At 69.5% G+C, this 27,179-nt stretch overlaps 14 protein-coding genes across 14 annotated transcripts; 8 read left to right on the forward strand and 6 right to left on the reverse strand.

Moving 5' to 3' along the window:
• Positions 1-162: 162 nt before the first annotated feature.
• On the reverse strand, positions 163-2,024 carry MICPUCDRAFT_63688 (uncharacterized protein; the record flags this gene model as incomplete). The annotated part of the gene is made up of 3 exons (XM_003063330.1): positions 163-1,350; positions 1,535-1,700; positions 1,861-2,024. 3 exons carry the CDS (start codon positions 2,022-2,024, stop codon positions 163-165), a joined length of 1,518 nt encoding a protein of 505 aa, XP_003063376.1.
• A 1,149-nt stretch (positions 2,025-3,173) lies between these two features.
• On the forward strand, positions 3,174-5,471 carry MICPUCDRAFT_52950 (uncharacterized protein; the record flags this gene model as incomplete). Its single annotated transcript, XM_003063125.1, has 1 exon — positions 3,174-5,471. The coding sequence occupies one exon, from the start codon at positions 3,174-3,176 to the stop codon at positions 5,358-5,360; it is 2,187 nt and encodes a 728-aa protein (XP_003063171.1). The 3' UTR covers positions 5,361-5,471.
• Positions 5,430-7,546, reverse strand: MICPUCDRAFT_52951 (uncharacterized protein; the record flags this gene model as incomplete). Its single annotated transcript, XM_003063331.1, has 3 exons — positions 5,430-6,566; positions 6,703-7,340; positions 7,385-7,546. 3 exons carry the CDS (start codon positions 7,544-7,546, stop codon positions 5,498-5,500), a joined length of 1,869 nt encoding a protein of 622 aa, XP_003063377.1. The 3' UTR covers positions 5,430-5,497.
• A 319-nt stretch (positions 7,547-7,865) lies between these two features.
• MICPUCDRAFT_52952 (uncharacterized protein) lies at positions 7,866-8,897 on the reverse strand (the record flags this gene model as incomplete). Its single annotated transcript, XM_003063332.1, has 1 exon — positions 7,866-8,897. One exon carries the CDS (start codon positions 8,895-8,897, stop codon positions 7,866-7,868), a length of 1,032 nt encoding a protein of 343 aa, XP_003063378.1.
• A 399-nt stretch (positions 8,898-9,296) lies between these two features.
• On the forward strand, positions 9,297-12,246 carry MICPUCDRAFT_42647 (uncharacterized protein; the record flags this gene model as incomplete). The annotated part of the gene is made up of 2 exons (XM_003063126.1): positions 9,297-9,455; positions 9,661-12,246. 2 exons carry the CDS (start codon positions 9,297-9,299, stop codon positions 12,244-12,246), a joined length of 2,745 nt encoding a protein of 914 aa, XP_003063172.1.
• Positions 12,247-12,587: 341 nt separating this feature from the next.
• On the forward strand, positions 12,588-14,755 carry MICPUCDRAFT_52954 (voltage-gated ion channel superfamily; the record flags this gene model as incomplete). Its single annotated transcript, XM_003063127.1, has 4 exons — positions 12,588-12,643; positions 12,868-13,100; positions 13,312-13,987; positions 14,183-14,755. The coding sequence occupies 4 exons, from the start codon at positions 12,588-12,590 to the stop codon at positions 14,697-14,699; spliced, it is 1,482 nt and encodes a 493-aa protein (XP_003063173.1). The 3' UTR covers positions 14,700-14,755.
• A 77-nt stretch (positions 14,756-14,832) lies between these two features.
• Positions 14,833-17,015, forward strand: MICPUCDRAFT_63694 (uncharacterized protein; the record flags this gene model as incomplete). The annotated part of the gene is made up of 4 exons (XM_003063128.1): positions 14,833-15,113; positions 15,262-15,321; positions 15,518-16,045; positions 16,245-17,015. Exons 1-4 carry the CDS (start codon positions 15,030-15,032, stop codon positions 17,013-17,015), a joined length of 1,443 nt encoding a protein of 480 aa, XP_003063174.1. The 5' UTR covers positions 14,833-15,029.
• A 236-nt stretch (positions 17,016-17,251) lies between these two features.
• Positions 17,252-19,429, reverse strand: MICPUCDRAFT_36266 (uncharacterized protein; the record flags this gene model as incomplete). The annotated part of the gene is made up of 2 exons (XM_003063333.1): positions 19,321-19,429; positions 17,252-18,981 (listed from the first exon to the last, which is right to left on the reverse strand). Exon 2 carries the CDS (start codon positions 18,791-18,793, stop codon positions 17,252-17,254), a length of 1,542 nt encoding a protein of 513 aa, XP_003063379.1. The 5' UTR covers positions 18,794-18,981; positions 19,321-19,429.
• Positions 19,430-20,261: 832 nt separating this feature from the next.
• On the forward strand, positions 20,262-21,033 carry MICPUCDRAFT_42651 (uncharacterized protein; the record flags this gene model as incomplete). Its single annotated transcript, XM_003063129.1, has 2 exons — positions 20,262-20,720; positions 20,878-21,033. The coding sequence occupies 2 exons, from the start codon at positions 20,262-20,264 to the stop codon at positions 21,031-21,033; spliced, it is 615 nt and encodes a 204-aa protein (XP_003063175.1).
• Positions 21,034-21,450: 417 nt separating this feature from the next.
• Positions 21,451-21,825, reverse strand: MICPUCDRAFT_42652 (uncharacterized protein; the record flags this gene model as incomplete). The annotated part of the gene is made up of 1 exon (XM_003063334.1): positions 21,451-21,825. The coding sequence occupies one exon, from the start codon at positions 21,823-21,825 to the stop codon at positions 21,451-21,453; it is 375 nt and encodes a 124-aa protein (XP_003063380.1).
• A 663-nt stretch (positions 21,826-22,488) lies between these two features.
• On the forward strand, positions 22,489-23,349 carry MICPUCDRAFT_63696 (uncharacterized protein; the record flags this gene model as incomplete). The annotated part of the gene is made up of 1 exon (XM_003063130.1): positions 22,489-23,349. The coding sequence occupies one exon, from the start codon at positions 22,489-22,491 to the stop codon at positions 23,332-23,334; it is 846 nt and encodes a 281-aa protein (XP_003063176.1). The 3' UTR covers positions 23,335-23,349.
• Positions 23,350-23,677: 328 nt separating this feature from the next.
• On the reverse strand, positions 23,678-25,267 carry MICPUCDRAFT_48785 (uncharacterized protein; the record flags this gene model as incomplete). Its single annotated transcript, XM_003063335.1, has 2 exons — positions 23,678-24,499; positions 24,686-25,267. The coding sequence occupies 2 exons, from the start codon at positions 25,265-25,267 to the stop codon at positions 23,822-23,824; spliced, it is 1,260 nt and encodes a 419-aa protein (XP_003063381.1). The 3' UTR covers positions 23,678-23,821.
• A 130-nt stretch (positions 25,268-25,397) lies between these two features.
• Positions 25,398-26,020, forward strand: MICPUCDRAFT_52959 (uncharacterized protein; the record flags this gene model as incomplete). Its single annotated transcript, XM_003063131.1, has 2 exons — positions 25,398-25,475; positions 25,619-26,020. The coding sequence occupies 2 exons, from the start codon at positions 25,398-25,400 to the stop codon at positions 26,018-26,020; spliced, it is 480 nt and encodes a 159-aa protein (XP_003063177.1).
• A 498-nt stretch (positions 26,021-26,518) lies between these two features.
• Positions 26,519-27,154, forward strand: MICPUCDRAFT_42654 (uncharacterized protein; the record flags this gene model as incomplete). The annotated part of the gene is made up of 2 exons (XM_003063132.1): positions 26,519-26,713; positions 26,903-27,154. The coding sequence occupies 2 exons, from the start codon at positions 26,519-26,521 to the stop codon at positions 27,152-27,154; spliced, it is 447 nt and encodes a 148-aa protein (XP_003063178.1).
• Between the last annotated feature and the right edge of the window lie 25 nt (positions 27,155-27,179).

A 27,179-nucleotide genomic window follows, 5' to 3' on the forward strand; every position in this document is an offset into this window, starting at 1 on the left:
GTTTCGAGGCGGCGGTCGTAGTATGATATACACGCGTCTCGCGACGTTAGTAGTAGCTAAGCGTAATAGTGTCGTGATGTTCGTACATCGCGCGCGCGCGGCGCGTCTCAGACGTCGTCCGCGCGGGGGGTCCCGTCCCGTCCCGTCCGCCCCCTCCCCCCATCACGCGATCGCTGACGCCGCGCTCGCCTTTCTCTGCGGATCGCCGAGCGGCGACGGCGACCCCCCCCGCGTCGCGGTGCGCGTCTTTTGGTAGTTCATCCTCTCCAGCGACGCGACTCTGTTCATCGAGTCACTGCGGTCCATCTTCTTGTTGTTGATCGGACGCGTCGTCGTCGAGGGCGGCGGCGGCGGCGACTCGAGGAGCGACGGCGCGTCCTCCGTCTCGGTCGTCGTCGTCGTCGTGACTGGTTCCCATACGACCGCGTTCGCGTGGTGAACGCCGTTCCTTAAGGACTTCGTCGCCGCCGCCGCCCGAGTCTTCTCCGCGCTCCCGCCGCCGCCGCCGCCCGCGGGGTCGACGACGTCCGGGTCGATGACGCCCGCGACCCACGCGATGGGCTCGAGCGCGTCGTCCGCGGCGGCGACGTCGACGTTCGTGCAGGAGCGGAGGAGCGTGTCGAGAGGGTCATCGTCGTCGTCGTCGTCGTCGTCGCCGTCGCCGTCGCCGCCTTTCCCGTCCTCCGCGCGAAACGCCACGGCGTCGTACTCGCTGTTCCCGGAGCTTCCGCCGTGGCTCGGTTCCCTCGCGCCTCGCGCCGCCGCGGCCGCGGCGGCGAGCGCGTCGTCGTCGTCGTCGTCCCCGGCCCCCAGCGGCCCCGGGAACGGCATCGCGTGGAACCGACGCGACACCACGGCGGCGGCCTCGGCGTCGGACGACGTTCCGCCGCCGACGCCGCCGACGCCGATCCCGCCGCGTACCCCGTCGTCGCCAGATGAGGGAAGTATCAACCCCTCGTGCCCGTCGCCGATGACGCCTCTGAACCCGCCCTGGAACGAACCTCCGATGCTCCCTCGCCCGAGGAACCCGCCGGGGGAGGTGAAGGAGGGACCCGTCGTCGTCGTCGTCGCGGAGTCGCCAGCCCCGGAGAACCCGAGAGACGGCCCGGGGCCGGAGTCGACCGCCCCGACGAACCCGAGAGAAGCGAACCCCGCGCTCGCGCCGCCGACGCCGAAGAGTCCGTTCGCGCGCGCGTCGTGCATGTTCATCTGACGCAGCACCGGGTGCGTGCCGTGGTGGCCGCGGTGGTGGTGGTGATCGATCGCGTCGTCCTCAGCCGCGACGGGCGCCGCCGCCGCCGGACGACGCGCCGCCGCCGACGGCGCGTCGCCCGCGCCCGCGGTGGCCGCCTCGGGGTCGTTCCATACGAGCGAACGTCGGGGTGGAGTTCAAAGGCGTCAGGTGGAGTTGAAAGGCAACGCGGGCGGGTATTGAAAGCGAGGGGTGCGCGAAGAGAGACGCCGGGAAAAGTCCTTAAGGATCGACGTTCACCACGCCGACGCAGTCGTATGAGAACCAGTGTATGGGACGCGCCTCGAGCGCGCCGCCGTATCCTCCTCCTCCGACGCACGGCTCCCCTTGGGGCGCGGGCGCGCGCTCCATCATCACCGCCGTCGTCGCCGCGACGATCGCCTCGCGGCTCAGCGTCCTGTCGCTCATCACCTGCTCGCGGAGGTAACTCAGCGAGCGCTTCGCGTACCTGTGGTGGAGTTCAAAGGCGTCAGGTGGAGTTGAAAGGCATCGCGGGCGGGGATTGAAAGCGACGGGTGGGCGGAGAGAGACGCCGGCAAAAGTCCTTAAGAAACGGCGTTCACCACGCCGACGCGGTCGTATGGGGACCAGTGTGAGATAGAACGTACCGGTTGCGTTCCAGCGCGCGTTGGAAGTTGAATTGCATCGCCCGCAACGCGCGAGACAGGTCGTTCTTCTCCGCCTGGAGCGCGTCCACCTTGGCCTGGAGGTCGCCGAGGTGGGATTGCTTGCGTCGGCGCGAGCGGCGCGCGGACTCGCGGTTGGACAGCATCCGTCGGACGCTGCGGAGGAGGGTGGGGGGCGGGGGAGGGAGGCGATGTGAGTCCGGACGATTGATTTGATTCGGGGAAAAAAACCGACGAAGACCGACCGCGGATGATGTTGCCGCGCCAGCATTGATGAGTCACCGGCCGAGGCTCCACTTGTGCGCGAAAAAAATATCTTGCACCCCGGCTTTCCGCCGGGGCCGGGGACGGGACGACGCGCGCGCGACGCCGTCGCGCGTCCGCGGAGGCTCGTCTCATGATGCGTACCGTTTATCCTCCTCGGCGTCGCCGTCGCGAGGCGCGTCGCGGTCGCGGTGCTCGCTGTCCGAGCCCGAATCCGTCGGCGCTCGCGCCTCCTCGTCGGCGAAGGCGGTTCGCTGGTGTCGTCGCTCGACCGTCGCATTCTCGGTCGTCGCGGGCTCGACGACGTCCGTCATGCTCGCTATCGCGGCGTTTCCTCGCCTTCGCGATGCTTCGAGCGCTTCGGACGCGCGCGGGCCGTCGCAGCGACGCTCGGAGACGCCGTGCGCGGCGGATCCCGCGATTGACGTCGGAAGCGAGGAACGGAAAAAGCGATCGACGCGGGCGCTCTTTTTACGAGAGCGAAAACCAGGGAAAGCTTTCGCGCTCCGAGGCCTCGCGACGCCGACGACGCGCGTCACCCCTCGCGCGGTCGCTCGAGCGGCCGTGCGATCGAAATTGAGCGCGCGACCGTCGCGCCTCGCTCGCGCGCGCGCGTGTGCGCGCGCTTCGACGGAGACGACGACGGGAAAAGTAAACGTTGTCGCGTTCGGTACCTTCGTATCTGACGAGGCGGATAAAGTTCATCGGTGAGTTGAACGGGGACGCGATCAAAAGTTGGAACTGTGGGGTGGGTTAAAAAAAAATTGGCGCGCGGTTCGAAATCAATGAATCAATGTCTCGCGCTGTAATCTCGGATTCGTAGCTTTTATGTACAAAATCTCGTGTATGCAAATCAGTCTCACTCAAAAAATGTGTGTACACGTTTCATCGGGTTGAACCCGAGCTTGACCGGTCAGGCTCCACGCGACCGCTCAGGTCGATCGCTCGAAAGTTCACAACTTCACATGCTCTTGCCTTTTTCACCGCGCGCGAATATTTTTTTCGACAACAGATCGATCGCGCGCTAGCACATGGGCGCGGAGACGTCGCGCGCGTCGCGCGTGGACGACCAGCGCGCGACGGCGGACCGCGACGCCGCGCGTCGCGCGCTCGCGGCGCAGAGGGCACCGGACCCGCCGCGCGAGGAACCCCTCGCGCCGCACGTCGTCGCGCAGGGCGCGCCGCGCGACGGGCGATTTCGCATCGAGCGGCGGTACTCGTGGTACGCGCCGTCGCGGACGCGCGAGGAGCGCGCCGCGGACGACGCGACCGTCGCGTCGACGCGGCACGCGACGCCGCAGCGCCTGCACCTCGGCGCGACGGCCGCGCGCGACGGCGACGGCGGCGACCGCGGCGGCGAAGACGAGGACGAAGACCGCGCGTCGTCGTCGGGCGGGGCGTCGACCGCGACGACGACGACGACGACGACGACGACGACGACGACGACGACGACGACGACGCGGCGCGAGCGCGCGCGCGTCGTGCGCGCGGAGCTCGACGCGCAGACGCGAAAGACGTCCGCGCTCCGCGCGCTGCGCCGCCGCTCGCCGCCGCCGCCGCCGCGAGCGACGGGGAGGAGGACGACGACGACGACGAGGACGTCGTCGACCCCGATCGACGACGCGGGCTACGTGATCTTAGAGTCCAAGAGCTCGTACTACGTCCTCGCGCACGACGCGACGAAGACGCGGTACGCGCTCGCGGACGTTCGCAAAGACGCGGCGGGGGAGACGGGGTTGGACGTGTGGACGCGCGCGGAGACGATCGTCGGCGCGCGCGCGGCGAGGGCGAGGCTCGCGAGGGAGATTCGAAGAGACGAGCGGTGCCTGCCGAGCGGCGGCGCGCATCCGCGACGGACGCCGTCGGCGCTCGACGACGACGACGACGAGGAGGAGGAGGAGGAGGAGGAGGAGGACGAGGGTGGAAAGGGTGCGGCGCGCGGACGACGCGGAGAAGACGAAGGAGGGGAAGATGGAACGTCGACCGACGCGGATCCGCTCGGCGATCGGTTCGCGTGGACGCCGGCGTCGGACGGCGAGAGCGACGATTATTACGCCGCGACGGTCGCCGCGGACGCCGTCGTGAAGAGAGAGGCGTCTCGCCGCGCGGAGCGCGCGCCCAGAGGCGCGGGGTTCTTCTCGAGCGTTCACGGCGCGTGCGTCGTCGCGCGCGGGCGCGGCGTCGTCGCGTTCGCGTCCGTCGAAGACGCCGCGAGCGAGAGGCGGCTGGAGAAGAGGACCTCCTTCTCGAAGGATCATCACAATCGCGTCGCGATCCGCGACGGGGTCGTCGTCGTCGACGACGCGGACCCGTCGCGCGCGCGAGCGGTCAGCGGCGTCGCGACGCGCGCGCCGAAGCTGGTCTTCGCGCGCGCGGACGCGGTGCGCGCGGGGCGACGCGGCCGCGCGCGCGCGCTGGGACCGGGGGACGCGATCTTCGACCGCGGAGAAAAAGGGAATAATAACGACGCGGCGGCGCGAGCCGAGAGGGACGCCGCGCGCGCGACGAGAGAGATGTTCGCGCGGCCCGTTATCGTCTTCGACGACTCGGAGGAGGACGAGGACTCGAGCGACGAAGACGACGACGATCACGATTACGACTACGACTCGGAGGAAGAAGACCGCCGCGCGCGCGAGCGAAAGTCCTCAAGGAACGGCGTTCACATCGCGAACGGCGTCGTATGGGAACCAGTCAACCGCCGTGGGCGCGGCGTTCGCGGATTGGAGCGAACGCACGCGTACGTCGGGAAGGGCGAGAAGTCGTGGTCGTCGTTGGAGGGAATGAAGCCGGGGGAGACGCGTGCGATGACCGCCGGCTTCAGCGCGTTTCGGTTCCCGCCGCCGTTCACGACGCTGTCGAACGAAGATCACGACGCGGACCTCCGACCCGGGGCGAAGACGCGGCTGGCGGGGAACGAAAACGGGAGCGGCGACGGCGGCGTCGCCGGCGCCGCGCGCGTCGCCGCCGCCGCCGTCGCGGGCGTCGCGAGCGCCGTCGTGAGGACCATCGCGGACGCGCTCGACGGCCGCGACGTTCGCGAGGAAGATGGAACGTCAACCGACGCGGACGACGACGGCGGCGGCGGAGGCGTCCTCTCCGCGGCTGCGGTCGCCGCCGCGGAGAAGAATCGGCGTCGCGGGTTGCGCTCGCCGTTCGAAGACCCGCCGCTCGTGTGCCTGAAATTTCGTCGGTACCGCGACCACGTCAACCCTCGGTAGACGGACGAGACGAATCTATCGTCTCGCGCCGTGCGTTGCAGTCTTCGTGCAGCGCGTGACGTTATAAATACCTTCGTATCATACTGTAACTTACACAGGGTGGTATCATAGCGCGCGCGTCGCGTCAGTCGTCCAGTCTACACGCGCGTCTCCCGCGTCCACCGCACGCGCCTTCTTTCCCCGCGCTCGACGTCCGCCGCCCCCGGGTCCGCGTCGGACGCCGCCGCCCCCGCCGCTCGCAGCGGTATCTTCGCCTCGTCGTACCCTTTCCCGTACACCCCCACGTCGCCCCTTCCCCCTCGCCCGCCCGCGCCGACGAACAGCGACCCCACCAGCGCGCCGAGCTCGAAAAAAGAGAACACGGGCACGAGCGCGACAGTCAACAGAAACAGCGCCGCGAACGCGAGCCCGCTGTTCGCGCGGCCGGACGCGAGCCTCGAGCCGCCCACCGACGCGAAAAACCCGACCGCGTACTCCGCCCTGACCGACGCGGTCACGACGCCGACCGCGGCGTTCATCGCGAACAGCGGCGTGGACGCGCCGTGGCGCAAGAAGGGCGCCGCCGTCGTGAGCAACGGCGCCAGCCGCGCGAACCCGCTCGAGAGCGCGTGCGTCGCGATGAAAATCCTGGGCCACCCGCGCGCGATCGGTCGATCGACGCCGCGGTCGCGGTCGCGGTCGCGGGTCGACCCCGCGCCCTTCCCCACTCTCCCTTCCGAAACGCTCGACCCCGAACGGTTTCGCCACCAGAGCGTCCGCCCCGCGCCGTGAAACCGCGCGCGTTGAATAAAGAACGCGAGCGCGTCCGGGATCACCCTCGCGTGCGCGCCCGCGTCGAGCCACGCGAACTCGGTGCCTTTCGTCCGCGCGCATCGCAGCGCGAACGCGGTGAGCTCCATCCCCGCGCCGGGCGGCGCGCCGGTGGAAGCGGCGGCGGCGACGGTCGCGTTCTCGCTGTCGTCGTCCTCGATCAGCGTCGTCGAGACGTCGCCTCTGCTCTCCCGCCGCCCCCTCGCGCCGCCGCCGCCGCCCCCCGCGATGGACGCCCAACCCCTCCCGCGCTCGAGCTCGCTCGGAAGCACGACGAACGACGACGGCAGCGTCGTCAGCACCGCGCCGAAGTCGCCGCACAGCCGCGTCGACCCCAGCGTCTCCCCCGCGACGCGCGACGCCGCGCACCCGGCGAGCCACGACCACGCCGTCGTCCTGAGAGGCGCGTTCTGTGCGAGCGAACGTCGGGGTGGAGTTGAGAGCCGTCAGTCGGGAGTTGACGGGCGCCGAGGGCGGGGATCAAAAGCGAGGTGTGGGCGGGGAGATGCGCCGGGTGAAGCCCTTGAGGAACGGCGTTCGCCACGCCGACGCGGTCGTATGGGGACCAGTGTAAGGAGAACGCGCCTGATTGCGCGTCAGCTCGCCGGCGCCGCGACCGTACCCGTCGTCTAACAGCCACCCGCCGTCGGCGCCGGAGAGGTGCGACACCCCGGGAAACACGGCGCCGAACGCGCCTCTGCGCGCGTGCGGCTCCGCGGACGACGCGAGCGCGACGAGGCGCGACTCGCGCGCGCAGTGCGCGGCGACGGCGTCGACGGCTCTCTGATTTAAGACGCCGTCGGAGCCCATGTGAATCACCCAATCGCCCCACCCCGCGGCGGAGCGCTCGGACGCGAACGCGAGGAGGTCGCACGTCCCGACGCGGCCGCCGCCGCCGAGCGCGACGGACTCCGGGTACGTGTACTCCCTGACGCTCGCGGACGCGACGGAGAGGGGCTCCTCGCCGACGAACTCGATCTCCCACGTCGTGTTCGGCAGCGCCCGCGATAACGTCTCGCGCGCGGCGTTCACGGCGAAGCGCGTCCGCGCGGCGCCGCCGCCGGCGTTCCCGCCCCTCCGCGCGTCCCCGCCGTCGGCGCGCGCGCGGCAGAAGCGGAAGAAGAGCTTCCCGCCGAGCTCGCCGATCTTCTTCTCGAGGTCCGGAAACGTCTCGGGCCACGCCGCGGGCAACAGCGCCCAGCCGATAGAGACACCCGCACAAAAAAACAATCAGACACGCACGCGCCCGAGTAGTTTGTCAAGTTATAACGCGAGCGATATAAGACGTGGGGAGCCCGAAGCGGTAGATAAGAGGTGGGACGGTGTAATTTGAGTGATGCAGACGGAACAGACTGATGATCGAAGTTCTGGGCCATGCCGATCCCGAGGACGACGCAACCGATGCCAACCGAAGCAGTTTAAGAGGACAGCGACAGCGACGGTGACGGCGACAGCGACAACGACAGTGCCCGCGGGCGGTGCGGAGGGAGATGGAGATGATGCCGAGGGTGCTCGGGATGAAGATGAGATCGCCCTGACGAACCCAAAAAAACAACGCAAGACGAAGCGATGAAATAGACAGAGTAAATCGCGACGATGTCGCGAGATGCCGTCGTCATCTGACGGAACTGGCGGAAACGAACGTGTAGAACATGAAACGAAAACGAACGAAGATACGGTGAAGGGAGAGGATCCTTACCACCCGGCGAGATGCGCCGCCATCGCCGGCGCGCCGATCAGCGCCATCAGACAAAACGCCGTCCACGTCGCGTCCGCGCCGTCGTTCATGACGTGCGCGCCCGGGTTGACGTAGCACGCCATCGCGGTCGCGAAGACGTCCGCGAGGACGATCACGACGAACGCGAAATACATCGCGGCGAGTCTCGCGACGAGCGCCGCCGACGCCGGCGCGTACGCGCGGCGTCTCGCCAGGCGTCGCTTCGTCTCCCTCGTCTCGCGCCGGTTCGCCTTCTCCGCGGCGCCCTCGACGTCGCGTCGCGACGCGCGACGCTTCTGTTTGTGCCCGTGCCGACGCGCGCGCAGCGTCGGGTCGGCGGCGGCGTTGCCGGGGTGGTCGGCGAATCGATTTCGATTTCGATTTCCATTTCCATCTCGAACGGCGATCGGCGCGCCGGCTTCGCGATTCGCTCTGCGTCGCGTCGCTTCCGCGTCGTTTCCTCGCGTGACGTCGTCGTCGTCGTCGTCGTCGGACGACGCGTTCTCGAGCCCGGACGCGAGCCACGACGCGACGTTCTTGCGGTCGCGCTTCCTCGTCCTCGTCTCGCCGCCGCGTCGCGGGAGCATCGGCGATCGCTCCTCCTCGCGCGCGGCGCGCGGCGCCGCGGCATCGTCGCCGCGCTCGCTGTCCGTGTCCTGCGGCGACGACGCGATCGAGACAGACGTGGAGGGGGACGCGAGCGTGAGCGTCGGGGTGGGGGGGAAGAATGAAGCGACGGCGGGCGACGGAGGAACCGCGGAGGAGATCGATCGACGTGTGATTCGTTCGATCGAACGAGGCGCGCCGCGCACCGAGACGTCGCCGGCGAGGACGCCGCCGCGGACGGCCTCCTCGTCGTCGTCCGAGCTGGAGCTGGAGCTGGAGCTGGAGCTGTCGTGCGTGATGAACGAGTCGTCGCGCTCGTCTCGCACGGTCGAGTCCCTGCGGAGGGAGGGAGGGAGGGGCGCCCAGAGGGACGGACGTCGGGTGTTCAGATTCGCGCGGCGCATTTACGTTTTAGGGCGAGACGTAGACGTCGGGCGGAGCGCGGCGAGACGACGCCGCGGGCGCGGGCGCGGGCGAGGACGCACTCCATTCCGAAGGTCCAGTCCTTCCTTCCCTCCACCCGGGACGCCATGGGCTCGTACGCCATGGCGCCTTCCTCGCTACACCCTCCCGCGGCGCCCGCGCGTGTGGGTGGGTACACAAGAGAGCGAATTCGAGCGTGTTGCTTCTACTTATGAACCTGAGCGCAGGGTCAACTGTTCACCCTGCGTGTCCGATCAAATCCGCCCGCCGCGTTCAACGTCGTCGGTCGACGCGCGCGCCTTCCTTTCATTTCAGGTCCTTTCATCGGGAACGGAGAGCCGTTCGACGCGTCGTCTGGTCGCATTCACGCCGGCGCGACGATGAAGGTTCCGCGCAGGCCGCCGCATCCGCTCCTCGGGCGCCCCGGGGAGCCGCGACAGCGTCGGACGCGGCACATCACGTTCGACGACCAGCGCCCGGGATGGGACGACACGACGTCGGACCTGAAGAAGTGGAAGCTCTCGAGCGACGAGGTCGAGGTGCGGCGTCGAGCGCGCGAGATGCTGAGATGCCTCGCTCGTTCCCTCCGAGATTTCAAATTCGTCGCGTCCATCTCATCTCTCCCTCACCCCCATCCTCCTCCCCCGCCGTCGATTCCCTCCGCGTCCGGCCGCTCACCTCGCGTCCGCGTCCCCCCGTCCGTCCCGTCACATCCCCCCTCCGTCCGTCCGTCCGTCCTCGCAGGCGAAGAAAGCGCTGCACCAGAGCAAGAACCTCGTCCGCGGCGGCGTCGACGCGCGCGGGTCGTTCACCGTCCGCCCGGGGCGTCGCCCCCTGAGCGCGAACCAGCGCGTATTCGACCGCAGCCGGAGCCGCTCGACGTCGCCGTCCAAGCGCGGCGGCGCGCGCGACGCGGCGTCGTCCCCGGCGCGCGTGCGCGGGCGGAACGGCGACGCCGGCGGCGCGGGCCTCGGCCCCGTGCGGTTCGAGCCGCGGAGGCGCGCGAAGGATGACGACGACGAATCCAAGCCGCCGTCGCGGCGACGCGACGAGAACGGCCGCCCGGTGGAACCCCGCCGCCCGACGCCGCTGGATCACGAGCACGAGACGAGCGCGGGGCCGCGACGGATGACGGAACCGCCGGCTCTGCACAACCCGCGCGCGGGCGTCGCGTTCGCGGAGGCGCCGCGCCCGAAGTCGCCGGCGGCGCAGGGCGCGCGGAAATCGAAAGCCGTCGGACGCGCGAAGGTGAGACCGAACCGAGACCACGTCCCACGTCAACCGCACGTTTTGACACGCGGGAACGGTATCAACCAATCACACGCATTCATAACTGACACGTGGATTCCCTCGACCAATCAGGAGCGGCTCGGATTCGTCGCGACGCGCGCGCCCGAGTTTGGCGCGGGCCCGCCCAACGGCGGCGGCGCGGCGGCGCGCGCCCGGAAAATCCCGAGCGGCCCCACCGTGGACTTCGACCGCGAGTACGAGCAGTTCAAGATGAAGAAGCTCAAGGCGAAGCTCCTCGGCGGCGGCCCCGGGACGGAGAGCGTCATCTCGACGGAGGTGACGGAGGAGGAGGAGACGTTACTGCGGGAGGCGTTCGAGGACGAGCTCGCGACGAGCGAAGACGAACCGGACTACGACGTCCTCGGGGACGAGAAGGATTTCGATCTCGACGACGACGTCAGCGACGGGGATTTCTCGGAGGATGAGGATGATGCGGTGGCGGAGAAGGGGAGGCGCGCGGCGCTGGCGAAGCCGTCGCCCGCGAAGGCGAAGGCGTCGGAGGCGTCGAAAGACAAAAATAAAAGTAAAACCGACGGCGTCGCCGCGCAGCAGAGCGCGCTTCTGAAGCAACACGAGCGCGTCAAGCGGAGCTTCGGCATCGCCACGGAAGGCGGCGGGTTCGGCGGGTTCGACGCGAAGCCGCCGCCGGCGGTCGTGCGGCCGGTTCGAACCTGGACCGAGGAGGCGTCGAGCGGGAGCGGCGACGAGAGCGACGGCAGCGTCGACGCCGCGCGCGTGTCTCCGGCGCCGTCGCCGCGCGCGCCCCGCGACGACGACGACGACGACGACGAAGAAGCGAAAGAAGAGAAAGATGATGATCCTTACGGGTTCGACGCGTTGGCGGACGGGCGCCACCCCGCGAGGACGGCGTTCTTCAACGCGCTGAAGCGCGAGAAGGACGAGCTCCTGGAGTACTTTGACCGCGAGGGCGCCGCCGCGAAGGAGATCGAGGAGGCGGCGGCGGCGGCGTTGGCGTCCTGGAGGAGGTTGGGCTTGTCCTGCTGCGGCGCGCGGACGGCCGCCGCCGCGAAGGGGGGGCCCCTGAGCGCGGAAGACCAGGACGAGATCCGCCGAATGTTCCCGACGCCTTCGGACCCGCCCGAGGTGGTCCCTCCGCCGATGGCTTCCGCCGCGCCGGCGGCTGCGCCAAATCCGGCGCACCCGGGAAACGCGCGCTTCTTCGAGCCGCCGCACGACCCGCCGCCGCCGCCGGAAACGCTCTGGCCGCTGCCGTACGACGCGGACGTCCCGAGACGCGTCGCGAAGGATTCGACGTTCCCCGCGGACACGATCCCGCCGCCGCGGGAGGAGCGCGCGTTGCCTTCGTACGCGGATATGCGTCGACGACGGCGGCTGAACCCGGCGCCGGCGCCGGCGGCGGCCGCCGCGGCTTCCACCGACGCGGGCGAACCGGGGAGTCACCTGCACAAGTTCAAGATGGGCGAGCTCGGACCGGATACGGAGACGTCGCGCGAGCTCCGCGCGCTGTCGCTTCTCAGGGACGAGCTCTGGGAGAAGGTGGAGCGAACGCGTCTCTACGACGGCGACGACGAAGTCCTTAAGGAACGGCGTTCACCACGCGAACGCGGTCGTATGGGAAGCAGACTCACCGACGACGGCGGCGAGACGCGGAAGCTCGCCGCGGAGACGCGCCTTCGCGCCGACTCCGCGACGCGCGCCGCCGCCGCCGCGCCGCCGCCGCCGCCGCCGCCGCCGCCGACCGCGACCGCCCGCGACCGCGACCGCGACCGCGACCGCGACGCTAAGGCCAAGGCGGCGCTCTTCGACGCGCGCGTCAAGGCTGCGGAGAAGGGCGTCGACGACGCCTTTGTCGGGGAGGCGTGGAACGCGGAGGCGAAGCGCATCCGAGCGCGGGAGGAGGCGGAGAAGAGGGAGAGGGCCAAGGCGAGGAAAGCCGCGGCGGCGGCGGCGGCGGCGGTGCCTCGCCGCGGGGACGGCGCGCCGAGGGAGCGGACGGTGAAGACGGGGAGGGTTGGGGAGCTGGGGTTCAGGGCGTTCACGGGGGGGGCGACGCGCTGACGACGAAAAAATTAAATGCAAATCGCGTCCGCCAACTCTGCATATGAATGTACTGTACACGTACACGTAGGGCTTTCCACATCGCCGCGGCTCCGTGCGCTCGTGAGGCTCACATGGGGTTCATGAATCCTGTCGTGGGGTTGCTTACAGTACTACGTGAGAGGATTGTTCGTAGTGTGGTCTGCTCGCATTTAGATCACATGTTTTGCCCGGATGGGTTCTTTAGAGCTCATCAGTCTTTTTGTGATCAGATCTACACACACTTAACCTCGAAAAGCGGTCGCGCGCGCACACGCACTCGCGCGCGGCGTGCGCGGCGGTCGTCAACGCGCACACGCGTCATGGCGGCCGCGGCGGCGTCCCTGTCCACGAAGACCATGGAGTTCAAGACAATTAGGTGAGACGCGCGAACCCTGCCGCTCGCGACTCCGCACGCGTCGCGAGCGATGTTTCTTTCTGTGATGCATACGACGCGAACGGGAGACAAGTCTCGTCGCGGCGTCCCGGCGCGCCCGCGCCTCGCGTCTCGCCGCGATCGATGATTCTTCTTTCTTCTGCCCGCGACCACCGCTGACATCGCCCACCCCGCCGCCGCCCACCGCGCGATGACCGCGCCGACAGAGAGGCGCACGAGGACGAGGCCCGGAACCGAGAGCACATGCTGCAGCATTCTTTCGAGATTCGCGCCGCGATTCAGATTCAGAGGGCCTGGCGCAAGTATCAGATACACCTCCTCGCGGAGCAGGGCCGCGAGGGCGGCGGGGACGTTTTCATCCTCGTGCGAACGAACGACGAGCCGGTCTCGTTCCGGTACCACTGGCAGCTCACGCTGTACACGTACTTCGAAGAGCGAGGTGCGTCCGCGTCCGCGTGAAAAAACGCGGTCGCGCCGTTCCCGGAAGCATTTCTCTCCGGGCTGGTGGCGGTCGTCTCGTCTCTCTCCGCCCGGCCCGCCCCTCGGTTTCGATCCCTCCCGACGCGCGCGCGCACACGCCGCGATGACGCCCGCCCGTCTTTCAACTCCGACCGACGCGCCTTGCCTTTCGACGCCGCCCACGAACCCAGGCGATCGTCCGTCCGCGACGACGAAGGCGGTCAACTTCGTCGTCTCGGTCCTCGTCATCTTCTTCATCGTCATCGCCACGGTGGTCTTCATCGTGGAGACGATCCCGACCGTCGCGCGCGACGACGACGCGATGTACGCGCTCTCCATCCTCGAGGGCGTCTGCATAGCGATGTTCACGCTGGAGATAAGCGTGCGGATGTCGTCCGTGCCGCTGGAGGATGGGAAATACGCGCGGGGGTTGAAGAAGTGGATGAAGAATCCGATGAACGTCGTGGACATCATCGCGGTGATTCCGTGGTACTTGGAGCTCATCGTCGGCGGCGGCACCGGCGCGTTCTCGGTCGTGCGCGTCGTCCGCCTCATCCGCGTGTTCCGCGTGTTCAAGATCAACCGGTATAACGCGAGCGCGGACTTGTTCTCGCGCGCGTTGCAGCGATCCGTGCAGCCGTTGACGTTGCTGTTTTACTTCATGCTCATCGCGAACATCCTCTTCTCGAGCGCGATTTACTACGCGGAAAACTTGGGGAACGAGCACAACCCGTCTGACGAAACCAACGACTCCATCGGCGGCCCGGCGGCGCCGTTCGACTCCATCCCGCGCTCGATGTACTGGTGCGCGGTGACGATGACGACGGTCGGATACGGCGACATGTTTCCCATCACGCTCTATGGACGGTGCGCGACTGCTCCTCGCCACGCGACCCCCGTTCGCGCGTCTCTCGCGCGTCGATCGATCCTTCTCGAGGACTGGACTTCGCGCGCCGTCTGTTCCCGACGCGTCCAATCCGCGCGTTCGTTTTGTTTTTACCGCGCACGCGCCGCGTCGTCTTCACGTCTCACCGATCGCGCCCCTCCTCCGCGTCGCGTCAGGTTCATCGCGGTGTTGACGTTGTTCGCCGGGATCATCGTGATCGCGATGCCGATCACGCTCATCGGCTCCAACTTCGTGGACGAATACCGCAAGTCGCAGATGGCGCAGTGGCGCGAGAAGAAACGGCTCGAGGCGCTCGCGAAGGCGAAGGAAGAGATGAAAGTGCTGCCGCTGTTGACCGAGATGGGTTTAGGGTCTAGGTCTAGGTCTAGGTCTAGGTATGACCTCGCGCGAAAGAGCACCGAGATGGAGGGAAAGAAGAAGGAGGAAGGCGCGGGCGGCGGCGCGGGGGTCGGGACGGAAGACGTCGAGGTCTTGCCGACCGCGGAGTTCGCGGCGTTGCAGCCGAGCCCGTGGGACGCGCCGCCGCGCCCGGGCGCGCGGTTGGAAGCTCGAACGCCGGCGACCGGGGACGACGCGGCTAGACTCGCGCGCCTGGTCATCGAACGTCTGGACGCGATGCAGGATCAGATCGCGAGCTTGGAGGAGACGATCGTGAGGATGACGATCGGGTAAGGTAGAGAAGTAAAGAAAGGAAGGCTTTTAAGCTGAGTACAGTCAACAGTTAAACAGTAAGGTTACGTGTGGTGTATGCGGTCGCGCCTCTCTTCCTCCCACGCGCGCGAGAGCGGGCGTCGCGGGAGAGGGGTGCGTACGGTCGTTTCTCAACGCGCGCACGCCGTCCATCGACGCGACGCACACGCGCGCGGTGACCCCTCTCGCGACGCGCGATCTCCCCGTTCCGCGCGCGGACCAGGGACCCATACACCGACCGACGATCGATCGGATCGTCCGTCCGACGTCGCGCTCTGAGAAGCGCGGTCGCGCGCCCTCTTCGCGGACGCCATGGCCGCGTCGACGCTCACCCCCGCGCGCGAGCGCCTCGCGTTCGTGTCGCAAGTCCTCGTCGGGTACCAAGTCGAAGTCGCGGTGCGCGTCCCGACGCGTCCGCCCCCGCGATCCGATCAGAACGTCGTCGTCGAGCGAACGAATGAAACGAATCTTCCCGCGCGCGCTCGCCCCGCGCGCTCGCTGACGACGATTCCCTCCCCCGTCCGCCGCGCTTCCCCCGCCGCAGCTCACGAACGGCGCGGTGTACGAGGGCGTCTTCCACGCCGGATCTCCGTCCGACGACAAGGTGCGAAGACGAGCGGTCGACAGCGCGCGCGCGCGTCGCGATCGCGCGCGATCGCGCGCCTCGACGGATCCGTCCGTCCGCCCGCGTAGGTTTTGTCCGTCTCCAAGGCGCGGGGCGAGAGTCGTTTCCAAGTTCTTTCTCCCGGACTCACGCGCGTCTCTCCCCCCGCGCCCCCCGAACAAACGCCACGCCGCAGTGGGAGAAGAACGACTTCAAGATCGTCCTGAAGATGGCGGAGCTCAAGATGCACCCCAAGGGCGCGGACGGCTCCGCGCCGAAGCGCGCGACGCGTTCGATCCCCTCGCCGTCGACGACGTTCGTCGTCGCCGACGTCGTCTCCGTCAAAGCCGCCGACGTCGGCATGAGCGACCTCGCCGTCGGGCCCTCCCGCGCGATGGGCGACGGCTTCACCGACGGCGGCATCTCCAAGGGCGAGCGCCTCGAGCGCGAGCTCGTCGCGTGGACCCCGGGGGAGGACGACCCGAGCGATCCCAGCGGCGGACTCCTCGAGGACCCGGCCAAGCGCGCGTCGAATCATCGCGGCGGCGGCGGCGGCGGCGGCGGCGGCGCGAACGGCGGCGGCGCGTGGGACCAGTTCGCGGCGAACAAGAACATGTTCGGCGTGGACACGACGTTCGACGAGTCGATGTACACCACCTCCATCGACCGATCGAAGGCGGGGATCTCCGAGCGCGAGGCGGCGCGCATCGCGCACGAGATTCAGGCGCGTTCTGATTCACACTGGTCCCCGTACGACCGCGTCGGCGTGGTGAACGCCGTTTCTTAAGGACTTTTGTTCCCGGCGCATCTCTCCGCCCAGGGTCCCTCGCTTTCAATCCCGACACACCTCGACGCCTTTCAACTCCAACTGACGCCTTTGAACTCCACCCCGACGTCGCTTCGTATGGACCCTCGACCCTCAGACCTCGGCTTCGTCGAACGTTCACGTGCAGGAAGAGCGAGGGCAACGGACGACGACGGATTACGACGAGGAGGACCGCTACGGCGCGGTCATCGGCACCGGCGCCGCGCACGGCGGCGCGCACGACGCGAAGACGACGAGGGACGGCGCGCCGATGCCCTCGCGGAACGCGTGGGCCGCGGGCGCCGTGCCGGCGTCGGTGAAGCCGCCGCCTCCGGCCGCCGCCGCCGCCGCGGGCGCGATCCCGAAGCCCGCCGCGACTGTCGCCGCCGCCGGCGTCTCGTCGTCGACGCTCGCCGCGCCCGCCGAGGCGGCCAAGATGTCCACGCTCAGCGCGAACGCGAAGCCGTTCACGTTGAAGGCGTCCGCGCCCGCGTTCGTCCCCGCCGCGAAAAAACCCGTCGCGACCGCCGCGCCGACCGCCTTCGGCGCGCCCGTGGCGCCCGGCGGCTACCCCGGCTACCCCATGGGCGGCGTGGGCATGAACCCCGCCGCGATGTACGCGATGGGGGCGAACATGGGGATGTACGGCGGCGTGGGCCGCGGCCCCGGGATGATCGACCCGAGGGCGGCGGCGGCGGCGGCGGCGGCGGCGGCGGCGCAGGCGGCGGCGACGGCGGGCTTCATGCGTCAGATGCCGCCGTTCGGGATGCCCCCGGGCGGGCGGCCGCCCGCGCCGATGGCGCCGATGGGCGGGCCCGCGGCGGTCGCCGCGGCCGCGGGGGCGATGCCGCCCGCGGACGCTCCCGCTTCGAACGGAGACGGCGCGTGATGATGCGATGAGTACCTCGGTCGTCGCCGGGCTCGCTCGTTCGTTCGCGGATGAAAATCAGGTGGCGCGACCAGAGAGAGAGAGCGAACAGAACAAACGCTCGAGCGTTCGTTTAACAACATCCCGGCCGGGTTTCCGGACCCGGGAAAAGAATCAACTCTCACACCGCACACGTCGCGCACAAATAATAAGGAAGGTTGGGGCCTCGCGCTGGGCCAGCCAGGAGCGGCGGGGTCTCAGTCCCACGCGCTCCCGCCGCCGCCGCCGCCGTACCCGCCGCCGCCGCCGCCGCCCCATCCTCCGCCGCCGCCGCCGCCTCCCCCGCCTCGTGAAGGCCAGTCGCCGCCGCCGCCGCCGCCGCCGCCTCCCCCGCCGTGGCTGCGGAAATCCCTCCCGCCGAAGCCGCCCCCCCCGCGGCCGCCGCCCCGTCTCTTCCCTCCCCCTCCGAACCCTCCCCTCCCGGAGAACCCGTTCAGGAAGCTCGGCACCTCCTGCCCCGCCTCGGTCATGAGCTCGATCATGCTCCGCGCGAGCCCGGCGTCCTTGTCCGTGAAGAACGCGGTCGCGAGCCCCTTCTTCCCCGCGCGCCCCGTGCGTCCGATGCGGTGCACGTAGTCGTCGATGTCCGACGGCAGATCAAAGTTGATGACGTGCGTGACGTGCGGGATGTCGAGCCCGCGCGCGGCGACGTCCGTCGCGACGAGGATGGGCGTCCGCCCGCTCCTGAAGGACTTGAGCGCGTATTCGCGCTCTTGCTGCGTGCGGTCGCCGTGGATGCTCGTGCTCGGGAAGCCCTCTCGGCTGAGCCAATCCTCGAGCTGATCCGCGCCGCGTTTCGTCTCCACGAAGACCAACGTCAGCCCCTTCACCGCGTGCACGAGGTCCATGAGCATGCTCTTCTTATCCTCGTACGATCGAAGGTACTCGATCTGCTGCGTGATGAGCGTGTGCGAGGACCCGACGCGACCGACGGTGAGGAAGATGTAGTCTTTCAAGAAATCGGACGCCATGCGCTGAATCTCCCTCGGAAACGTCGCGGAGAAGAGCATCGTCTGTCGCTCCCCCGTCGGCGGCATGTCTCGCTGCTCGACGATCTGGCGAATCTGCGGCTCGAACCCCATGTCCAACATCCGGTCCGCCTCGTCCAGCGCGAGGTAGCGCACCTCGCTCAGCGAGATCTTCGCGCGGTCGACGAGGTCGATGAGCCGCCCGGGCGTCGCGACGAGGATGTCGCAGCCTCGTTCCATCTCGCGAAATTGCTGCGCCGCCGGCGCGCCGCCGTAGATGACGCACGACGCGACGCCCGTCTGGTACGCAAACTTCCGCGACTCCTCGTGAATCTGAATCGCGAGCTCGCGCGTGGGGGCGATGACGAGCGCGAGCGGGAACGTCTTGCGGCCGCCGCGCTGCGACCCCGCGAGGCCGCGGTCGAGCAGCCCGTAGATTATGGGGAAGCAAAACGCCGCCGTCTTCCCCGACCCCGTCTGCGCGCACGCCATGAGATCCCGACGCGCCAAAGAGATTGGAATCGCGTACTTTTGCACCGGCGTCGGGTTCTTAAACTTGCACCGCGCGATGTTCTTGTTCACTGCGGCCCCGAAGTCGACGTCCTGGAACGACGCTATGGGCTCCGGGCACGCTTCCCCCGACGTCTCCACGGGGATATCCTCGTACGCGTCGAAGTCGATGGCCGTGGACTCGCCGTAGGTCGGCGCGTCCGGGTCCGCGCCCGACACGTCGATGCTCCCGGGCGCGCCGAAGGACGCGTTCGCTTCCATGTCTTCCTTCTCTTGCTTCGCGAACGGATCCTCCTCGCGGAAGCGCCGCGAGACGCCCCAGCCGCCGCCGCCGCCGCCGCGTCGGTCGTCGCGGCCGCCGCCGCCCCAGCCGCCGCCGCCGCGGCCGTAGTCGCCGCCGCCGCGGTCGTCGCGCCGGCCGCCGAACCCGCCGCCGTAGTCGCCGCCGCCTGAAGGGTGGGCGGTTGTGTGTGTGTGGGGGGGGGAGGAGGGGGACGCGTCGGTCAGAGAGGGAAGGAAGAAGAACGGCGAGCGACGATTCCGTCGATCGATCCAATCGACGACGTCGCATCATCAAATCTTAGGGTTTGCGCGAGCCCCCGAACGCGCGTCGTCGCGGACGCCACCCCGCGCGCGTCCTCGACTTCGCCGCGGACGTTGTCATCGCGCGCGAGACGCTCGAGCGCGCCGCGAATCGTCGACGCGCGCGCGCTCGGACGCCGCCGGACCGCCGATCGCGTCGGCGCGGGAAAAAAAAAGAGCCCAAAAAAAAAGCGAGAGATGCCGACACGCGCCTCCGCGTCTGTCGCCGCCGAATCCGCCGCGGTCGCCGCCGAAGCCGTCGCCGCCGCCGCCCGCGGGGCGGTTCCTCAGATGCGGAGGCACGTACGAAGATTTACCGCTGCGACGGGGGAGAACGATCGAGGAGGAGCGCGGTCAGCGACGACGACGGAGAGGCGACGCGCGAGGAAAAGGTGCCGCTTTTCTCGCGCCGTCTGTCGTCGCGTCGTCGCGTCGATCGAGCGGTCGACCGATCCCGCGCGATTCCGCGGGGAGACGCGGAGACGCGCGCCGCGAGCGCAACGCGACGCCGCGAATCCTCGCGAAGAGCGACGACGCGATGATGACGCACCCCGCGGGAGCGCCGCCGCCGCCTCCGCCGCCCGACGGCGGCGGAGGAAGGTCGTTCGCGTCGTCGGCCCAGGAGGACATGGAGGCGACGGTGGATGGCTGGAAGGATGAGAGTTGTGGTGGACGAGCGTGGCCGGCGCGGTGGAGGGCCGGAGTCGCGCTCGCGGGACGCGCGTCGCGCGTTCGACGTGTGCGGTCGACGGAGCTCTCGCGATGAAGCGAAGCGAAGAGAGCGAAAGTGCGGTCGCGTGGGGTGCGACGCGCCTGGCGTTGTGGCGACGCGGCGGCGGCGACGCGCGGCGGCGGTCGGCTTCTGGGTCGCCCGCAGACGGCGGGACTCCGCGACGACCGCTGATTGATGAGGCGCGATGTGCGCACGTTTTTCACCCACGCCTCGGTTTCAACATTTGATCGCGTCTCCTTTCAACCGACCGATGAACTTTTTAAAGGTTCTGCGACCGCGGAGACGAAAACTCATCGTCCGCTCTCCGTCCGCGTCCCTTCCAGTGGAGTGGAGTACTCGGTTTCGCCTCGGGCGCGCGCACACCCCGCGGCGCGTCGGCGCGCGGTCCCGCCCCTCGTCCTCGCGCCGCGCGCGATGGCGTCGTCGTCGCGCAACAAGAAGCGCAAGGCCTCCGCGGACCCACACGACGAGCTCCGCGACATGGATCGCGCGCTCTACGCCACCTTTCGAAGCGCGGCGAACGCCCTCGGCTCGCTGTACACCTCGAGCGTGCACGCGCAGAAGCGCGCGTTCAACGCGGGCGCGCGGCACACGACGCGGAAGCTCATGGAGTGGGCGGTCGCGATGCGCGACGGCGGCGAGGGGAGCGTCGACCTGAACGAGTTCGCCGCGGCGCTGCGCGCGGAGCTCGTCGTTCTCGAGGGCGAGGATGACGCGATGCGCGACCACGAGGACCTGGGCGGGGCGAGCACGGCGAATCCCGGCGCGGTCGCGGGCGTCGTCGCGAGGGACGGCGGCGCGACCGCGGGCGTCGCGACGAGGGGGAGCAAACATCATCTCGCGACGCTGGAGTTCAACAACCTCGCGCAGCAGGTGCGAGAGGACGGCGCCCCGCCCAGATCTTCCTTCTTCCTCCTTCGAACGAACGAACGAACGAACGAATCCCAGCACGTCGATCTCGCGCTCTCTCTGACGCGCCTCCCTCCCTCCCTCCCTCCCTTCCTCCCTTCCTTCCTTCCTCTCCGCGCAGGCGGCGACGAACGCGAAGCACGCGGCGATGCTCGGCCAGGCGTTCACGACGCACCAGCCGCGTCTGCGGAGCCCCGCGTCTGCGGCGCCGCGAAAGCCGTCGGCGTTCGGCGAGGACGACGCGTCGGACGGCGGCGGCGGGGGAATGGAGGACTGACGATCGACCGAGCGCGACTGGCGGACGGGCGGCTCGCTCAGCGCGCCGCGCGGAGGCGATAGAGAGATGTGTTTGTAGCAGAGAGAATACGCGTAGGTCGTCGCGGCGTTCTCGTCGACTCCGTCGCGTGCCCGGGGCCCGGGGGTTTACCCCTCTCGAGACGTTCGAGTCGTGTTCGTCGACGACGAAAAGAATTTACACGTATCAGCACCGCGAGCGCGTCGCCGAACGGTCCTCCTCTTCCGGTCGTCACACCGCGCTGCTCGCGTCCGTCGTCGCGGACTCGATCGCGGGCGCCCCCGAGGATCGACGACCGACGCGCGCGGCCGGCGACGTCGATCGCTCCGGCCGGCAGACGGCGAGCGCGGAGGCGCGATCCGTTCGTCCGTTTCCACGTGGATTATTAAAGCGCAGCTTTCAAAAGGGCGCGCCCTGTAGCATGACGCCGCCCGCGCCCGCGGACTCCGCGGGAGGCTCGAACGCCGCGAGCGGCGGCGGCGGCGACGGCGCGCTCGCGACGCACGCGAACGCCGCGGAGACGACGGGGATGGAGACCGACGGAGACGCGGGGGCGCAACTCGTTCCGGCGGGCGCGGCGGGCGATCTCGAGAACAGCGCGCACGCGCACGCGCCCCCTAGCGCGTTCGCGCCGAACGCGCACGTCGCCGCGGCGCACAGCGGCGGCGCCGGCGTCACCGGCGTCGGCGGCGGCGCGGGCGCTATCGCGTCCGGCGGGGGCCCGAACGCGAACGCGAACGCGAACGCGAACGCCGCCGCCGCGGGATCGACCATCGCCGCGCCCGCGCTGCCCGCGCACTCGATCGGTAACTCCGTCTTCACCGTCAAGCGGCTCCGCGACCGCGCCACCGGCAGCACGTCCACGGTGCACGGCGAGCGACACCTCGGCGCCGGCAGCTCGCGCGAGGACAGCGCCGGCGACAGCAACACCGCGGATCACGACCGAGGCGAGCGCGCGGTGGACAGCACGCGCGGCGGCGGGCGAGGCGGCGGCGGCGGCGGCGGCGGAGGTGAGACTGCTTCCCATACGACCCCGTTCGCGTGGTGCACGCCGTTCCTTAAGGACTTTTCCCGTCGTCACTCTTCACCCGCGTTTCCCTTTCAACGCTATACCGGTAAGACGTTCGACTGACCGATCGCTTCACCCACGCAGCCGGCGGCGCGAAGAGCGCGGAGGCGACCAACGACGGCGGCGGCGGCGACGGCGACGGCGAAGAGGTCGACGGCGGCGGCGGCGACGGCGTGAATTACAATTACGCCGCGGACTCGCACGACGTCAACGGGGCGAGCGATCCGACGACGTGCGCGGACGACGACGCGGGGTATCACCACTCCCTCGGCGCGATCGGCGACGGGTTCGCGGAGGCGCGCGGCGGCGGCGGCGGCGGCGCGTCGTCGGGGAGAGGGGTGAAACGCGGCCGGCTGCCCCCGGCGCGGATGCCGCACTCGCTCGCGCTCGGCGCGGCGACGTCCGGCGCGGCGGGTCCGCCGCCGGTGCCGCTGTTCGCGGCGACGACGACGTCCGCGGGAGGGAGCGCCGGCGGCGGGAGGGGCGGTGGACGGGGAGGGAGGGGAGACGGCGGCGGCGGCGGCGGCGGCGGCCGCGACGCGCACTCGCCGATGCCCCCCGGCACCGCGGCGGCTGTGCAAGCGCAAGAGCGCGCGGAGGCGGAGGGCGAGTGCGAAGCGCGCGAGGGCGAGGCGGGCGCGCCGCCGGGCCCGGGCGGGATGGACATCGGCGGCGCCGCGTACGGGATGGACGACGGCGACGGCGACGACGAGGAGCACGGGTACGCGCCGGCGCTGAGCGAGGGCTTCTCCGGCGGGTTCAGCGGGGACGCGATGATCGACGGCGGAGTCGACACCGGCGGCGGCGGTCACGGCGGCGAAATTAACTCTGAGGACGGCGTCGCGATGCAGGGTGGCGGCGTCAGCGGCGGCGGCGGCAGCGTTGGCGGCGGGTTGGGATCCGGCGGCGGCGGCGGAAGCGGCGGAAACCAAAATCATCGCGGCGCGCGCGGCGGCGGCGGCGACGACGGCGACGGCGGCGGCGCGAGGGGCGCGGTCAGCGGCGCGGGCGCGCGCGGCGCCGACCTCGGGCCTGACGCCGCCGGGCCGGTGGGGACGGGTCCGAGCGGCGGCGGCGCGGACGGCGGCGGGGAGGACGAACGCGATCGCGACGGCGAGAACCAGCGGGAGCAGCAGACGTTGGAAGGGCATCAGGTGCGTTCTATACACCGGTCCCCGTACGACCGCGTTCGCGTGGTGAACGCCGTTCCTTAAGGACTTTTGCCGTCGTCTCTCTCCGCCCACAACACGCTTTCAATCCCCGTCCTCGACGCCTTTCAACGCCAACTGACGCCTTTCAACTCCACCCCGACGTTCGCTTGTATAGAACGACCCTCAGACGAGAAGCGAAGACCGCGCGCGGTCGCACGGCCCCGCGGCGGCGGCGCAGGGCGAGATCGACGACGGCGGCGACGTCGTGTCCGAGGACGGGGAAGAGGGCGTCTCTCCGGCGTTCGTCCCGGACGACGACGTCGACGCGACGAACTAAGGAACGGCGCGCGGCGCGCGAACGGGGTCGCACGGGGACGAGTCTTTTCGAGAAGAAGAGCAGCGACCGGGCGACGAAATCTCCCCTTCCCTTCCTTCCACCTGCTCCTACGATCGACACTACTCGAATACGATACTACGGTACCCCGACATCGACGCGCGACGCGACGACGCACAGCTGTGCACAGCCGCGCGCGGCCATCGTGCCAGTCGTTTATTTCCTCACCCCGCTCACCACCGCCCACCCGTCTTCGCTCTCTCGCGTCAACGCCTCGAACCCCGCGGCCTCGTACGCCTCGATCACCGCCGGCGTCTGCGTCTCCAACACCCCGGACAGACACACCGAGCCCCCCGGTTTCACGTAACTCGCGAACAGCGGCGCGAGCGCGACGACCGGCCCGACGAGGATGTTCGCGACGAGGACGTCGACGTCGCCGCGGAGCCCGTCGGGAAGATCCTCGTCTCTCGAGCCGTCTGCGACGGCGAGGACGAACGAGTCGTCGCCGTCGTCGTCGTCGTTCGCCCCGCCGACCGCGATCCCGTTCAACTCCGCGTTGATCGCCGCGGCTCTGATCGACATCGGGTCGAGGTCGATCCCGACCGCGCGCGTCGCGCCCATGAGCCGCGCGCCGATCGCGAGGACGCCGCTTCCCGTGCCGAAGTCGACGACTTTCGCGCCGCGCAAAACCTCTCGACGCCTCCAGAGCCAGCCCAGGCACAGCCGCGTCGTCGGGTGCTCGCCCGTGCCGAACGCGAGGCCGGGCTCCAAGACGACGCGAAGCGCGGTCTCGCTCTCCGCGTCGCTCGCGCCCCACCGCGACAGCGACGCGTCGCGCGACCACTCGGGGACGATCCACGCGCCGTCCAGCACCTTCGTCGGCGCGAAGGAATCCTGGCGAGGGCGTTCGATCGGTCGAGGGTGAACGCGCGTCAGTCGTTCGTGAAAGCGATTGGTAGAACGCGTGTACAGTACAGTACACGTGTCAAAATGAACGAAACGTGTGGTCGAGACCGCGCGAGAGAACGACGCCGCCGCGCGGGAAGGGAAGAGTCGCACGGGAACGACGAACGAACGCGCCTTCACGACGTTGACCCAATCCTCCCCCGGGACGTGCTCCGCGACGTATCGCAGCGCGTCCGGGGCCAGCCCGAGGATCTCCGTCGTCCGCGACATCACGTCGTCGACGTCCGCGCCCGGCTTAAACATCGCGGTGACGTCGCATCGGCGCCACACGCCCTGGCCGACGCCGAAGATCTCGCGCTCCTCCGTCGTGCCGCGATCGGCGTCCTCGACGACGACGCACGTCGCGCCCGCGGACAGGAGCGCGTCCTCGAGCTCGCCGACGTCGACGCCGGCGAGGGACGCGATGCGGACGCAGTCGACGCCGCCGAGCTCGACGGGGGGCGGGTTCGAGGAGGAGGAGGAGGAGGAGGAGGAGGAGGAGGAGGACGCACGGCGGACGACGCGGTCGTTGTTGTTACGTTTCCAGACGATGGCTCGCGGCGGCGGCGGCGACGACGCGCGCGCGCGCGCCGCCGCTGTCGCCGCCGCGGTCGTCGTCGTCGCGGACGACGAAGTCCTCGAGGACGCGATGGCGCATCGCGGCGCGACGCGGCGGAGGACGCGAGGGAGGAGCGCGAGACGCGTCGCGGCCGCCATCGCGAGTGACGCGCGCGCCGCCTCGGAATGATGAGTCGTGAACGTTTTCAGTGCAACAACGCAACGTCTACCCCTCCAAGCAGAACGCGACGCGGTGGGTCGCGCGCGGCGTCCGTCCGGTCTTCTCGAGATGGACGTCCGGCGCGCCGTCCACGACGGCATCCTTGAGCTGTACCTCAAAGCCCTGGAGTGCGACGGATGGGGCGACGTGCGCGCCCGCGCGCGCTTCGTCTCGCTCGTCGCGCATCTCTCGTCGTCGTCGACGCGCCCGTCCCCCGTCCGACGTCCACCCCGACGCCCTTCCCCCGCCCCCCCCTCTCCCCGCGCCTCGCGCCTCGCGCCGCGCCGCAGGTGGACGCCGCGGAGGACACGTACCGCCGACTGAACGTCCGCGTCAAGCGCGAGGTCGAGCGCGGCGACGTCCGACTCTCGCACCACGAGCTCCAGCAGTGCGCGCGTCTCACCGCGATGCTCGCGCTGCGCGTGAAGGAGCTGCGGACGGACGAGGACATGGGGATAGGCGCGGAGGCGTGCCGCGAGATCAGGCCGTTCGTGGAGGCGTTCTTGTTGGACGTCCGCGCGGAGTTCCCGTTCGACGTCGAGCCCGAGGCGCGTCCCCGCGTCGCACCGCGTCTCGCCGGTCCCCGCGCCGCGTCCGCGCGGCGCGCGCCGATCCTTGAGGACTTCGTCCGGCGCCCTCTCCGTCGCTCTCGTCCAATGAAACGTCCACGTCATCGAATAACTAACCAATAAAAAAAATTCCCGCCACATCACCCACCAATCAAACTCAGGCGGTGGGCGAGGCGCCGGTGGCGTTGCAGATGGAGGCGCTCGCGGTGTCTCCGCGGCGGCAGCACGCTCGAGGCGTCGACGACCGCGCGCACCGGGAGGATACGTTCGGGTTTAACTCCCCGCCGAAACAGAAACAACACCCGCGCGGCGACCGTTACGGTTATGGGTACGGGAACTACCGCGACGACGACGACGACGCGGAGGGGGGGGGGCGCGTCGACCGCCGGTCGCCCCCCGCGAGACTCGCGCCCGCGGGCACGTACGACGTTCGCGGCGGCGGCGCGGTGCGTGGCGACGCGCGTCTCTCTGCGCGCGCGACGACCACATTTCACGCCACGTCATCAATTGCTGACCAATTCATCTCCTCCACGTGTCGTGTCGCGTCGCCAGGCGGGCGGCGTCACCGCCAGAGAGACCGGGTCTCTGATGCCGCCGCCGCGGCTTCGCAACCGCGGGGACATGGCGCTGACCGTGAAGATCGACCGGTTCGGGTTCAAAGGGAGAGAGGCGTTCATCGACCCGCACGCGACGTTGAGCGTCGTGAACTCGATAGGGACGCTGGTGGAGGCGAGTCAAGACACGCCGATCGCGCGCGACCGCGAGGAGACGAGCGAGGGGACGTACGTCGTGTTCGATCGAAGCGTGCACGTGCAGGTGCGTTCGCGCGGTGGCAGCGGCGCCACGCGTGCGAATAATTCGCGAATCTCTCTCGACCACCGCCCCCGTCGTTACCGCCACTCGTTTATCCACGTCAGCGTATTTCATCGTATCTGATCGTATCTCGTCCGACGCGGCTGACCAATCCACGTCCGCACGCGTCCGTCTCCCGCGCGTCCTCCGCAGACGCCGGTGAGCGAGCTCGAGGAGGACGTCGCCATCTTTCTCGAGTTTAAGCACTACAAACCGAAGAAGAAGAAGACGTCGACCAAGGCGTGGTGCTTCTTCACGCTGAGCGAGCTGGACCCGAGCCTGGACCAGCAGCGGATCGCCATGGAGATTTACGCCAAGCCGACGGATTTGTCGCGAAGACGGGTGGGGCTGCTGAGCGTGAAGAAGCTGTACGCGCACGTGGAGTGTTTGCTTCGGACGGAGTGAGCGACGAGAGTGGGCGAGCGAGCGA

The sequence above is a fragment of the Micromonas pusilla genome, assembly GCF_000151265.4.
Source record: "Micromonas pusilla CCMP1545 genomic scaffold MICPUCscaffold_14, whole genome shotgun sequence".
In the NCBI taxonomy this organism is placed as follows: Eukaryota; Viridiplantae; Chlorophyta; class Mamiellophyceae; order Mamiellales; family Mamiellaceae; genus Micromonas; species Micromonas pusilla.